General features: G+C 37.0%; 2 protein-coding genes across 3 annotated transcripts in view; one reads left to right on the forward strand and one right to left on the reverse strand.

The window, feature by feature from the left end:
* The window catches only part of LOC112056564 (dopamine receptor 1), a 154,066-nt gene that overhangs the window by 65,245 nt on the left and 73,798 nt on the right, over positions 1-15,023 (forward strand). The window lies entirely within an intron of this gene.
* Positions 114-8,295, reverse strand: LOC112049879 (trypsin CFT-1-like). 2 transcript variants are annotated; one of them, XM_052889063.1, is made up of 4 exons: positions 6,788-6,955; positions 1,915-2,077; positions 1,111-1,369; positions 114-456 (listed from the first exon to the last, which is right to left on the reverse strand). In XM_052889063.1, exons 1-4 carry the CDS (start codon positions 6,801-6,803, stop codon positions 172-174), a joined length of 723 nt encoding a protein of 240 aa, XP_052745023.1. In that variant the 5' UTR covers positions 6,804-6,955; the 3' UTR covers positions 114-171. The 2 variants fall into 2 exon arrangements, with proteins under 2 accessions (XP_052745023.1, XP_052745024.1); XM_052889064.1 differs by lacking the exons at positions 114-456; positions 1,111-1,369; positions 1,915-2,077 and adding exons at positions 5,715-6,080; positions 7,771-8,295 and having other exon boundaries at positions 6,788-7,046.

Below are 15,023 nucleotides of genomic sequence, written 5' to 3' on the forward strand. Positions count from 1 at the left end.
GAATTTTGGATCGACCAACACTGCGCTTGGTTTGGGGTCGCCATAAAGTCCTTCTATAGTCAATCGGGTAAAAAATAAAACATTAAATTTTTCAATATTTTTATTTTCCGTAACATACCTAGTACAATAACAATCAAAATAAAGTGAGAGAATCTAGCAAATTCGTCGTGTTTAAGCATGTTGACGGAGCCAGGCGGTGTATCTAGATACCCTGGCGTATACTCCTGGCCAGCGAGCTGATGCACATTCAGCGCCGAAGCTGGTGACACCGACCACCACGTTGTTGTGGATGAGACCAGTTCCAGAGTCTCCGAAGCAAGATCCTCTGCCACCACCTGGCCACATCGCGCAGAGCATGTTGGCGGTGATGTTGCCGCCGTAGGCGTTCCTGCATTGGGTTAGGTTGACAACCCTGATTTGAACGTGACGGAGGGTTTCTGATGGAGATCCAGTTGGCTGTAACAAGAGAGGATCGTCAAGAAAGAAAGATATTTTATTCGATCACTAAAAAAAAAACAAATTACAGACAATAAAAAAACAGACTCGAATTGAGAACCTCCTTCTTTTTCAAAGTAAACTTAAAAACTGGCCAAGTGCGTGTCGGGCCACCGCGGTGTAGTGTTCAGTATATTAAATTAGCACTTTAAACCGTTTTTTAATGCACAAAAATACCGATAAAGATACCCCACACCATGGAATAGACAATGAAAAAACCATCCTCATATTGAATGCACGAAAGGAAAATAAGACGTAATCAATATACATACCTATACCAAATTTAATCTTTATAGTTTTAACAGACTCTGAGTTAGTTATCTTACTGACAACATTATCGTTTTAATTAACAATGGAATTAGTATGCAATTTTCGATTTCCAATTACGTTTTTTTAAGTTGGTGGACTCGAGTATTAATCCTTAAATAGCAATTGTTACTTAGCTGTTATAGTTTTCCTTGTAATTTCATTATATATCCTACTTTCGTGATTTTTTTCACGTATTCATAAACAAGTTTGTCTCTCTTTTAGTGTCGTGTAAACAACTATCTTGTTATCTTGGAATCTCAAACAGAGACTTCTTATTTTATATGTAACATCATATGAAAAACTTACGGTAGTGAAGCCCCATCCGATAGCAATGACGTTGGCGTTGTCAGGGGGGTTGTGGTTCGCTCCAGCGATGTTACCCGCGCGAACAGTAGCGGATCCTATGGGGATGGCGTTGGTCCTGATGACGCCAATGTCGTTGTCGTGGGTCCTTGTATTGTACTGTGCGTGGCCAAACAGTTGTTGGACGATTATATGGGAACCGCCGCGGCTGTTAGTAGTCGAACCAACACGGATGCGGTAATTTCTCGCGGCAGCTGTGCGACTGAAAATATAAATATATTTATCTGTCTTTCAGTTAATCTATACGAGGTAAACTCACTCACTCAAAAACATACTATTCGATGTGCGAGTTTACCTCGTCCCCATCAAATGACAATTTCGTTAGTGAATTTGGATGCGATGCATCTCTTTATCTAATTCCTCTATGTATAAGACACGTAATATGTATTTCCTGGTCTGGTGGTAACCGATTTAGCGTTCCGGTACGATGTCGCGTAGACAGTCAGAGGTCTGACTGCATCTTCACTAAACATCAAGTGAGATCGCATTTCCGGCATTGTAGAATAATAAAAAAATTAAATTTTGCGCTTCTTAGCGTTGACTTAAGAACTTCCTCCCTTTTAAAAAGTTTGTTTCGATTTTGTTGGTGAATTTGGATGCGATGCGTATTTTTATCGAATTCCTTACACAAATTACAATAAGTCCGCCTGTACCAAATGACAATGAAGCTCCATTAGGACATAAGCGCCGCGTCTGGGGGACTTCTTTCATGAAAAGGACTTTAACTAGCGCTAATTAAATACTTACGGCCAGCAATGTGCAGCAGACATAACAGCTCTGTTGTTCATGATGGTGCAGCCGCAGTTATGGCGCCAGCCTGCACCATGGGCTACTTGCAGCGAGCAAGCGAAGGGGTACGTCTGAATGGTGGTAGTGGACCCACCGATTATTCGCTCCTGCTGCGGCATAGCTGAAACATAAATAATTGCCTATGAGACACCTCATTTTATGACCTCGCGATCCGAAAAGTCATACTCCACACGAAACAGTCATCACCTATCTAACCCCGCACCTATCTCTCTATCAGGATCATTCCCCCCTTTTCCACTTAAGTCACTCTCCCATCTATTCCAAGTAACTAATAAAAAAATTCACAACAAAAAATTTGAACGGCTTGAACGCCACGAGCATACTAAAGACGACCGCATGACGAGCTCCTTACGGTTACACTGTTAAGTTGTTCCCGCCAACCGATCGGTACTCCTCTCCAACTCCCCACTTTTTGCGGAAACAAGTCGCACCACCAGACGTCATAACTGTCTCAGACTACTATTTCTTACAATAGTTTAATTGTTTAATATGCGAAATACGGTATGCTTGTAAAATTACTATTGAAATCATCAAACTACTCGCAGTCACGCTATTCAGTTCAGGAATATCATTAAGAAAGATGCTACAAATATATTTAGCAAAGACTTCGGCTGCTTTTACTCCCACATTGTTCTCATAGTCATTTTCAGTGAGCTAACATTCAATACGCCACGTGACTAGTTCTAGTTCAATTAACTATTAGTCTGTCCATTTAATTGAATTTAATTATGTTGCTTATTTAACTGTAAAATAAGCTGTAAATATATAATAAAAATGTTAAACTTACCCGCAACAGAAGTCAGGCATACTGCCAATATCAATAATGCGATGGTCTTCATTGTACTATGTTTGAAGATGATGAAGCACACGCATTGCTTTTTATATTCATCTATATCTCGAGACACAGCGTATAGATAAGTTTAAATCTAGCTGTAACTGTGAATGATTTATTGTTGTAGATCCTTTTAATTTATTATTAGGGTTCCGAACGTGTGTATAAAAACCGTGTGTGTCCGTCTGGTTGATTTTTTCGAATATACTGGATAATTGGATACACATATTGATTCCCGTGACTAAGGCTGCCTGTCCACTAGAGCGAAGCGAGGGAGCGTAGCGGAGAAACTTACTAATGCGGAGCAGGGATGAGTACTGTGTACGTCCACCAGAGCGGACCGAAGGTGCGGAGCGGAGTTGCAGACTATATGTTAAATAAATAAATGTTTAATTTAATTTATTTAACCCAGTCCACTTAAGAGAAGCGGAGATTTTGTGTAATCCTTTTGGTTATTTCTCCGTTTCTCGGCTCCGCTGCCTCGCTCCGCTTCAGTGAACTGGTAGCCCAAGACGCAGAGATGTAGCGTGAAATGGAATCTTAGGAGGGGGCAATCGATGTTTAATGACACGACTATTCGTTGCATTGCTATTTCAATACTTATTTATTAAGTCCAATATTATCGAAACAGGTAAAACCCGTATCGTAAATTTTACTAAACTTAATAGTATTATCTGTAAAATAGTATGAAGACATTCATATCTATACCTACTTATAATAAAACTGTAACAAGCCGAATTCTATACATTGGAGATATTTTGATAATTTCAATTTTAGGGCATTATACAGATACATATACAGGGTTTCCTGTAAATAATACGACGTACTCTACATGGTTATAGGGTAATAACGCAATAGTTAATGTTGGCAAAAAAATTACGGTTTTTAAGTTATATTTATTTTTGTACAAAATACAAAAATCCCTACCTTCAGTGCAGCTTACTCGTACCATATGCTGAAAAGCCAGTGAATCTTTGGTTTTTTTCTTCTACAAAGTGAGCATTTTTCAAAAAACGGGCCGAATTACTTTTTATGTGTAACGATATTTATTGCATGTACTTTTAAAGGTCGCATTAAAAAATGTACTAGACAAATTTTTACTTGAAAACATGCTCATTTAATAAGGGATTTCAAAGATGTAAGGAACATAGATTAGTACTTTCAAAAGTGGAATTAAACAATGAAATCCAATGTCGAACAAATGTTGATTCACAATATTTGTCAGGACAACTTAATAAACAAATCAAACTGCAACCAAAATAATACTCTTAAATGGTAGATAATTTGTTGTTCTGTTGTTATTCAAGTGACACTAACAAATTTTAATAAGTAACGATTTTCACTTATTCAACCCCTTTCGGAATTAAAATAGCAATTGTGACAAAGTGTTTATCCCTCGCCAAGTCGAGCAAAAAAAAAAGCGGCACGGCCGTACTATACTTTTCTCGAAGCAATTCAAGCCATTTTCAACCCCCTATATCTTCCTTGTGGCTGAAACCAGAAGCCTGAATTTTTAGCACCCAAACAGGCATTGCATAGATACGATGTATTTCAAATTTCATTGAATTTGATCAAGTAGTTTAAGAATTATAGCTCGTCAAAGTTTCCTAATTTTTGAAAGAATCTTTATTTTTTTTTATAAAATAGATTGACTTGGCAATCGCTCTAAGCAATTATATCTATTGAATATAATATTATGTATTACTTGCGAGATATATTGTGTTTTGATGCGATGGCTAAGTTAATCTATTTTATAAAAAAAATAAAGATCCTTAACATTGATATGGTCTCTATAAGATGTTGTTACTCGTAGGTTAGCAAATTACGTAATATCTTACGACAGAAGATTATTTATGTAGGGACCGAATAAATAACCGACTTGGTATTACATAGATCTCACAACTTTTTACGGTAGAAGAACTGAATTGGGAGACTTGGGATTTTACAAGTATTGTTTTTGATGGCATATATAATGTAAATAATGTCTTACATTTTTAGAATCCTTATTAAATGAGCATGTTTTTAAATTTGGTGTACAACTTTGCTACGTACATTTTTTTTCAACGTGACCATTAAAAGTACATATATTAAAAATCTTTAAACATAAAAAAAATTAGGCCCGTTTTTTGGAAAAAACTCACTTTGTAGACGAAAAAACCAAAATTTCATTAGCTGAAATAACTATTTAAAAATAATTACCAAGCATAAAAACAACACTAAAGTAATTCAGCACATGGTACGACTAAACTGCATTGAAGGTTTTGTATTTTGTATTTTGTACTAAAAACAATATAACTTAAACACCGTAAAATTTTGCCCACCAAATATCGCATTATTTTAGTAGGCCTTGATGTCAGCTATCACTTTGTAAAGTATAGAACTATCGAAGCCATGGCTAGAGGTCAGATCATACAGTCGTGGTCAAAGCCACGGCCGGAGAGAAGTAACGCGTGCGGCTGGAGGCCGCACATATTTACTTAAGTAAAAATCCCTGCCGAAGACCGGGCAGGTGAAGTCATGGCCAGGGTACTGTAACGCGCATGGCCGCAGTGCTTCACCTACCCGAGCTTTGACTGGGAATTTCAATCATGTATAGGTACAAAGTATTGTACCAACTACGTATTCAGGTACAACAATTCGGCCGTGTCCATGACACAGCCGAATTTTTACTCTATTACAAAATTAAGAAAATTCTCAGGTATGCAGGTTTCCCCACGATAACTTTCCATCACGATTTGGGACGTGATTGAATTCCTCAAAATGCACATAACTGAAAATTTGGAGGTGCATGCCCCGGACCTGATTCGAACCAACACCCTCCGAAAAGTTCGTAGGCAGAGGTCACGACTTATCGAAACATATAACCTACAATTGTTATCAGTTAGAAAAATAAACTATATTTCTTTTCAAATATCTTTATTTTCGGTAACAAAGTACGATAACTATCAAAATAAAGTCAGGAAATGTAGCAAATTCATCGTGTTTAAGCATGTTGGCGGAGCCAGGCGGTGTATCTAGATACCCTGGCGTATACTCCTGGCCAGCGAGCTGATGCACATTCAGCTCCGAAGCTGGTGACACCGGTCACCACGTTGTTGTGCATGAGACCAGTTCCAGAGTCTCCGAAGCAAGATCCTCTGCCACCACCTGGCCACATCGCGCACAGCATGTTGGCGGTGATGGTGCTACCACCGTAGATATTCCTGCATTGGTTATGGTTGACAACCCTGAGTTGAACGTGACGGAGGTGTTCTGACGGAGATCCAGTTGGCTGTAACAAGGGAGGATTGTCAAATCGTTGCCATGTATGTCTGTATGCTCGCTATTCTGGTTTTGCCAAAGGTTTTTACATGCGGTCTTCAGTAGGTTAAGCTTAGTCGGGAGCAACAAATGGGCTTTCCGTTTAGAATGGATATTCAATAAGTTTTCTAAAAACACTTAATTCCATGAAGTGATTGCAAAATCCCGCTGGGACCATGTGTTTTTTTAAGATGAGTAGCCTTTAGTGAAGTTTGAATTTAATACACAATTTAAATGAATAATTCTATGCATAAAATAATCATAATGATTAGTTGACAGATATCTGCATATTATATACAACAAAAAAAAATAAACTAGGTACTTAACGTTGATAAAATAATCTGCTCTATCTTCTGGAGAAAATCTGAACAGAGAAACTGTCTAGAACTCTCGGTCTAGAATAGTCTTGATCTGACTTCGGCCGTGGCTGGTTACCACCCTATCGGCAAATATGTATCATGACACGATTTGGTGTTCCAGTACATATTTACAATGACATCAATATTTTTTGTTTAATTTTGACGCTTTTTAGCGGTGACTTAAGAACTTCCGTCTCCTCTTTAAGAAAGTTTGTTTGTGTTTTTTTATCGTGTAAACAACAACTCAAAAAACACAGTTATCTGGGAATTTCAGGCAGACACTTAATTTTTTGTATGTAACGTTATATGGAAGACTTACGGTAGTGAAGCCCCATCCGATAGCAATGACGTTGGCGTTGTCAGGGGGGTTGTGGTTTGCTCCAGCGATGTTCCCCGCGCGGACCGATGCAGAGCCTATGGGGATGGCGTTGGTCCTGATGACACCAATGTCGTTGTCGTGGTTCCTTGTATTGTAGTGTGCGTGACCAATCATCTGTTGGACGATTATATGGGAACCACCGCTGCTCTTAGTGGTCGAACCAACACGGATGAGGTAATTTCTTGCGGCGGCTGTGCGACTAAAAACAAAAATTATATTTATTTATTAAACAATATACATTTGTTTCTTTAGTTACCATTTCTATTTCAAAATTTAAACATTTTGTATTAAAAGTAGATATTTGTTGGTTGTTTAAATACAACGGTTAAGTTATTCTCTATATTCTGCCCTGCACGACGTGGATTTTTATTTTCAATAATAATCTGTCGATTTTTGGTAATTTTTGGCGATTTTTGGGGGGCGGGGCTTATTGGGGCGTTTGTTTATTTATCTGGTTGATATCATGGGCGTTCAAGTGGTCAGTAGATACTCAAAAAAATTTTTAGGAACATTTTCTAAAATAAACCGTAACACACAGATTAAAGAATAATAGATATATAGCGTACGGAACACGGCAGTGATGCAGCCATTCCAAATACAAATTAAAAAACGAATACATTCCCGAGTGATAAGTAATATAATATGATGAACGTGATAGTCCAGCGGATATGACCTCATTTTTGACCGTAATTGTCAGGTATGCAGATTTCCTTATAATGTTTTTCCTTCGTCGTGTGAGACATGTATCCTAAAATACACATAACTGAAAAGTTGGAGGTGCATGCCCCGGATCGGAATTACCCTCCTACCCACCCTCCGATTCGCAAGCAGAGATCATATCCACTGCGCTATCACGGCTCTCTGGCTACATACAATACAAGTACATACCTACTAAGTAACTAGCTCGAATTAAAAACACTTACGGCCAGCAATGTGCCGCAGACATAACAGCTCTGTTGTTCATGATGGTGCAGCCACAGTTATGGCGCCAGCCTGCACCATGAGCTACTTGCAGCGAGCAAGCGAAGGGGTACGTCTGAATGGTGGTAGTGGACCCACCGATTATTCGCTCCTGCTGCGGCATAGCTTAAATAATAATAAAAGCCTATGAGATACGTGTTGCTGCTTAAGCAGCGGAAGATATCGTATCTAGGGCATATTTTGCGACACGAAAGATACCGTTTGCTTCAAACCATCATGATGGGCAAGATTGCAGGCAAAAGAGGTGTAGGAAGAAGAAAGAAATCCTGGCTACGAAATATAAGGGAGTGGACTGGCATAAAGACCGTCGAAGAACTTTTCCGCCTAGCCATGGACAAGAAAAAGTTTAGAAAGCTGACCGCCGACCTTCAGTAATGGAGAGGCATTCTAAGATAGATGAGATACGTCATTTTTAAGACCTCGCGATCCAAAAACTACTTTTACCACCTTCCCCACTTTTATATATAAAGAAAAAGAAAGAAAAATGCGTGTATTTCGAAATTATGCCACACATCACAATATCTCCAGTACACCAGGTCAGCCAGGACAATACCCTGCGATGTGTGGCATAACCCAAAAATTGGCCCCAGCTCAGCACAATGCTACGTGGCCATTTGAATTAGGACACGTAGCGCTGATTTTCAGCTGTAGCCAGAAGAAGCCACAATAGCTCAACGCTAAAGTGGTTGGACTATTTACTAAGGGGTGGTGGTTTGATCCACGGGTTTGCCACACTGGTCTTTCCCCACTCCGAAAATGTATAAATATATAGCAAAAATTTAGCGAACCAAAAGTAGTTCATAGCATCATTCATAGTTGTCTTGAGTTGACTTTGAAAGGAAATCATATTTCCTTAGCTCCTTGGATATCCTGGAGGACGGAGGTCCTGGGTTCGATCCTGGGATCGATTTTTGATTATACAAATCTACGAATTTACTAATTATTTCGAAATAATATTTATTCTCTCCCAAGAAATGCAACACCAATATGGGTAACAATGGCGGATTAATGACGTTTTCAATGCAGTAGTCGTTTTAACGTTCGCTGTCAATTGTCATGTCATAGTTGCTTTATGGGCGCCATCTTGATCTCAAAAACTTGGGTTTTCATTTTATGTCTTTTGATTTAGTTAGATTTATTCACTTATTAAGATTTAAACAAATACACTGTATTTTTTAAATTTTAATGATACGGGGTACAAGAGTGGAGCTGAAATGGACCTTTTCCTTTATTGAAAACTTGTTAAAAATTATATAAAAATGTAAAACTTACCCGCAACAGAAGTCAGGCATACAGCCAATAACAATAATGCGGTGGTCTTCATTGTACTATGTTTGAAGACGATACAATGCACAATGCACCTGCATTGCTTTTTATATTAATTTTATCATAAATACCAGCGAAAAGATAACTTTAAACCTGGCTATAGGCGTGAATGATTTACTGTTGTTGATCTCTTTAATGTTTTTATCTAAAACTCATCATTATCATGGCTCAGTAGTGAGCTTGAGTCTCCTCTCATAATGAGAGGGGGAGGCCAATAGTCCACCACGCTGGCCCAATGTGGATTGGTAGACTTCACACACGCAGAGAATTAAGAAAATTCTCGATTTCTTCACGATGTTTTACTTCACCGTTTAGAGACACGTGATATTTAATTTCTTAAAATGCACATAACTGAAAATTTGGATTATATAATGATTTATTTATTTTGCTATCATCCGCGAAAAGTCGACAAACCCATGCGACAACGTCACCCAGGTCCGACAAATTACTCTCTACGTACGTTAGCAAAATAAATAAATCATTATATAATCATGATGAACTTCCGCAAAGTAACGCCTGCTTCTATCCAATATTGAAAATTTGGAGGTGCATGCCCAGGACCGGATTCGAACTCACACCCTCCGGAATCGGAAGCAGAGGTCATATCCACTGGGCTATCACGGCTCAAATTTAAATATAATACTTAATAATTTTAAATAAAAAATATAATAATTTAATAATCCAAAATTCATCAATATTTCCCTTGGTCACGCCATCATGCGTGAACGGCTGGATCGATTTAAATATTTTTTGTATGTATTGTTTATATTGTCAATATACCCGGGTGTGCGGAGCTACGCAAGCGTTTCCAGGCATGTACTAGCAGTCTTGTTTTGTTTAATGTTATTGTGTTATGTTCTGTGACAAAAGGAATAAATAATATTCAACTCTAAAGTAAGGGTAATTTATTTATATTTTAAAAATTTATTATTTCTTTTCTAAAACAACCAATTACGTGAAGAGTTTATCAGTGTGATAAGTATTATTACACTATATATGTGTTTGTTTAGGCCACGCCCCCGGGTACGCTGGTTGCAATACAAAGAATTGGCACTTTATAAATCTAGTTATCTCTTCTGTGGTTTAAACGGTTGTATAAGGATATGTAAAAATTAGGAGAGAGAGAGGATATTTAATAAAATTACATGAAAAACTATAACAATTATGTAACAATTGCTATTTCAAGAGTAATAGTCGAACAACCTAAAAAAAATAGATAGTATGTATTTCTTATAACTATTTTATTTAGTAGATATTTCAACATATTAAAATAAACATCAAATCAGCTGAGAAAAGAAAAAAACCGTAATTGGAAATCGTAAATTGCATACTAATTCCGTTGTTAATATATTAATTTCATCTAGTTGTCAGCAAGATAACTCTGAGTTATATTATATTTACTAAGGGGTGGTGGTTTGATCCACGGGTTTGCCACACTGGTCTTTCCCCACTCCGAAAATGTATAAATATATAGCAAAAATTTAGCGAACCAAAAGTAGTTCATAGCATCATTCATAGTTGTCTTGAGTTGACTTTGAAAGGAAATCATATTTCCTTAGCTCCTTGGATATCCTGGAGGACGGAGGTCCTGGGTTCGATCCTGGGATCGATTTTTGATTATACAAATCTACGAATTTACTAATTATTTCGAAATAATATTTATTCTCTCCCAAGAAATGCAACACCAATATGGGTAACAATGGCGGATTAATGACGTTTTCAATGCAGTAGTCGTTTTAACGTTCGCTGTCAATTGTCATGTCATAGTTGCTTTATGGGCGCCATCTTGATCTCAAAAACTTGGGTTTTCATTTTATGTCTTTTGATTTAGTTAGATTTATTCACTTATTAAGATTTAAACAAATACACTGTATTTTTTAAATTTTAATGATACGGGGTACAAGAGTGGAGCTGAAATGGACCTTTTCCTTTATTGAAAACTTGTTAAAAATTATATAAAAATGTAAAACTTACCCGCAACAGAAGTCAGGCATACAGCCAATAACAATAATGCGGTGGTCTTCATTGTACTATGTTTGAAGACGATACAATGCACAATGCACCTGCATTGCTTTTTATATTAATTTTATCATAAATACCAGCGAAAAGATAACTTTAAACCTGGCTATAGGCGTGAATGATTTACTGTTGTTGATCTCTTTAATGTTTTTATCTAAAACTCATCATTATCATGGCTCAGTAGTGAGCTTGAGTCTCCTCTCATAATGAGAGGGGGAGGCCAATAGTCCACCACGCTGGCCCAATGTGGATTGGTAGACTTCACACACGCAGAGAATTAAGAAAATTCTCGATTTCTTCACGATGTTTTACTTCACCGTTTAGAGACACGTGATATTTAATTTCTTAAAATGCACATAACTGAAAATTTGGATTATATAATGATTTATTTATTTTGCTATCATCCGCGAAAAGTCGACAAACCCATGCGACAACGTCACCCAGGTCCGACAAATTACTCTCTACGTACGTTAGCAAAATAAATAAATCATTATATAATCATGATGAACTTCCGCAAAGTAACGCCTGCTTCTATCCAATATTGAAAATTTGGAGGTGCATGCCCAGGACCGGATTCGAACTCACACCCTCCGGAATCGGAAGCAGAGGTCATATCCACTGGGCTATCACGGCTCAAATTTAAATATAATACTTAATAATTTTAAATAAAAAATATAATAATTTAATAATCCAAAATTCATCAATATTTCCCTTGGTCACGCCATCATGCGTGAACGGCTGGATCGATTTAAATATTTTTTGTATGTATTGTTTATATTGTCAATATACCCGGGTGTGCGGAGCTACGCAAGCGTTTCCAGGCATGTACTAGCAGTCTTGTTTTGTTTAATGTTATTGTGTTATGTTCTGTGACAAAAGGAATAAATAATATTCAACTCTAAAGTAAGGGTAATTTATTTATATTTTAAAAATTTATTATTTCTTTTCTAAAACAACCAATTACGTGAAGAGTTTATCAGTGTGATAAGTATTATTACACTATATATGTGTTTGTTTAGGCCACGCCCCCGGGTACGCTGGTTGCAATACAAAGAATTGGCACTTTATAAATCTAGTTATCTCTTCTGTGGTTTAAACGGTTGTATAAGGATATGTAAACATTAGGAGAGAGAGAGGATATTTAATAAAATTACATGAAAAACTATAACAATTATGTAACAATTGCTATTTCAAGAGTAATAGTCGAACAACCTAAAAAAAATAGATAGTATGTATTTCTTATAACTATTTTATTTAGTAGATATTTCAACATATTAAAATAAACATCAAATCAGCTGAGAAAAGAAAAAAACCGTAATTGGAAATCGTAAATTGCATACTAATTCCGTTGTTAATATATTAATTTCATCTAGTTGTCAGCAAGATAACTCTGAGTTATCTTACTGACAACTAGATGAAATAAACAATATACAAATTAGGTATGTATATATTGTGCATGTATATTCATTACGTCTATAAAGTGGTTAAAAGAGAATTTGAAAAATACAAATTTTGGGATAATTTATATATTTCCCTATCATCCCGTATCGTTATCAGTATTTTTGTGCATTATATAAGTGATTAAAGTACTAACCTAATCCACGGAACTAAGGCTTTTTTATTTATTATTAATATCGTTGGGTTTGTCTATATTAAAAACATACCTATACTCTTTAAATTAGTATTTGTTTACCAAAAATATATTGAAAACCTTACATTACTTTTTTGTATGTTTATTGATATTACTTGTTTTATCTTTATTAAAAGCATAAATTAGCTACTACAGAAATTTAAATGAATTAGTAATTTTTTTTTTCTTTGAATTTTTTTTTACTACAGAAATGTCGGTGTTCTCGACCAGACTTTATGTTGAAGTGTTAATTGAATTTCTGTTATCAAGTTACAATAAAATCCGTATCGTAAATATTAGGTTTATTAATGTATCTACTTAGTTAATCCTAAAAAGAGGTGTTATGAATCTTATCAGTTCGTAACTCCAACAACAATCCTAACTAGATTAATTTTGGCTTTATGTATATTGTAAAAATAGTGTATTTAGTTATTTATTCCCCGGGTTATGTTTTTCACGCATATCTGGTATGTATGTATGTATGGCCTCAGGGCCATACATACATCGAATCGGGAATCGGAGGCAGAGGTCATATCCACTGGGGAGTCAGCTCCCCAGTGGATATGACCTCTGCCTTCGATTCCGGAGGACGTAGGTTCGAATCCAGTCCGGAGCATGCACCTCCAATTTTTCAGTTGTGTGCATTTTAAGAAATTAAATATCACGTGTTTCAAACGGTGAAGAAAAACATCGTGAGGAAACCTGCATACCAGAGAATTTTCTTAATTCTCTGCGTGTGTGAAGTCTGCCAATCCGCATTGGGCCAGCGTGGTGGACTAATGGCCTAATCCCTCTCATTCTAAGAGATGACTAGAGCTCAGCAGTGAGCCGAATATGGGTTGATAATGATGAGTAGTATGTATGTAATATTCTTTATTAGCTCATATCTTCCAAACCGCTAAACGGATTTACGTATTTAAGATATCGTAAGATTCGTCTTAATAACCCAAGTGTTCTTAGATAGGTGAAGTTAAAAAAAAACCAACACGATGACTTTGAGACGCTATAAGCTCGAGGTGAAAAATGTTCTCTTTTTTCGAATATTGCGAAATGAGTATCAAAATCAAGGGCCTAATCAAGAGGATTTCGAAACGGTATATTTTCATGGCCATATTAAAAACCCCTACAATCAGAAAAAACGTTATTTATTAATTAGCGTTATACAAAATAGTACGCGAGGCGGATTGTTAGGTGCGAGCAGGTTAGGCAGACGGGTTTTTTTTATTTTTTGAATAATTGACTTGTTATCTATACTAATATTATAAAGCTGAAGAGTTTGTTTGTTTGTCTCCGAAACTACTGGTCAGAAACTACTGGTCCGATTTGAAAAATTCTTTCTGTGTTATCCATTTATAACACAGAAAGAATTTGTAGCCCATTTATCGAGGAAGGCTATAGGCTATATTTTATCCCCGTATTCCCACGGGAGCGGGAACCAAGCGGGTAATACCGCGCGGCGTCAGCTGCTAGCCTATAATTGGTAATAGTATTACGGAGCGACATTATCACTCTGTGATAAAGCTTCTCAATAAAGATAAAAAAAAATAATCCATGTCTAATACTATAATAAAGTTATGACTCAAACATCGAATAGTCATAAACTAGTTTTATTCTTTACAAGTTAGCCCTTGACTACAATCTCACCTGATGATTAATGATGATGCAATCTAAGATGGAAGCGAGTTAACTTGTTAGAAGGAGGATGAAAATCCACACCCCTTTTCGGTTTCTACACGACATTGTACCGGGACTCTAAATTGCTTTGCCGGTAGGGTGGTAGCCACGGCCGAAGCCACCCACCAGCCAGACCTGGACTAATTAAGAAACCTCAATCGGCCCAGCCGGGGATTGACCCAGGAACTCCTTCTAGTAAATCCACCGCACACACCACTGTGCTACGGAGGCTGTCAAAATTACTTATATTATATTTTGGTCATAATATCATCATCATCATTGTCAACCCATATTCGGCTCACTGATGAGCACGAGTCTCCTCTCAGAATGAGAAGGCTGGCTCAATGCGGATTGGCAGACTTCACACACGTAGAGAATTGAGAAAATTTTCAAGGTTTTCTCACGATGTTTTCCCTTCACCGTTTGAGATAAGTGATATTTAATTTCTTAAAATGTACATAACTGAGGTGCATGCCCCGGACTGGATTAGAACCTACGCCCTCCGAATCGGAGGCCGAGGTCATATCCACTGGGCTATCACGAGAT

Source organism: Bicyclus anynana, chromosome 24, assembly GCF_947172395.1.
Source record: "Bicyclus anynana chromosome 24, ilBicAnyn1.1, whole genome shotgun sequence".
Classification (NCBI taxonomy): domain Eukaryota; kingdom Metazoa; phylum Arthropoda; class Insecta; order Lepidoptera; family Nymphalidae; genus Bicyclus; species Bicyclus anynana.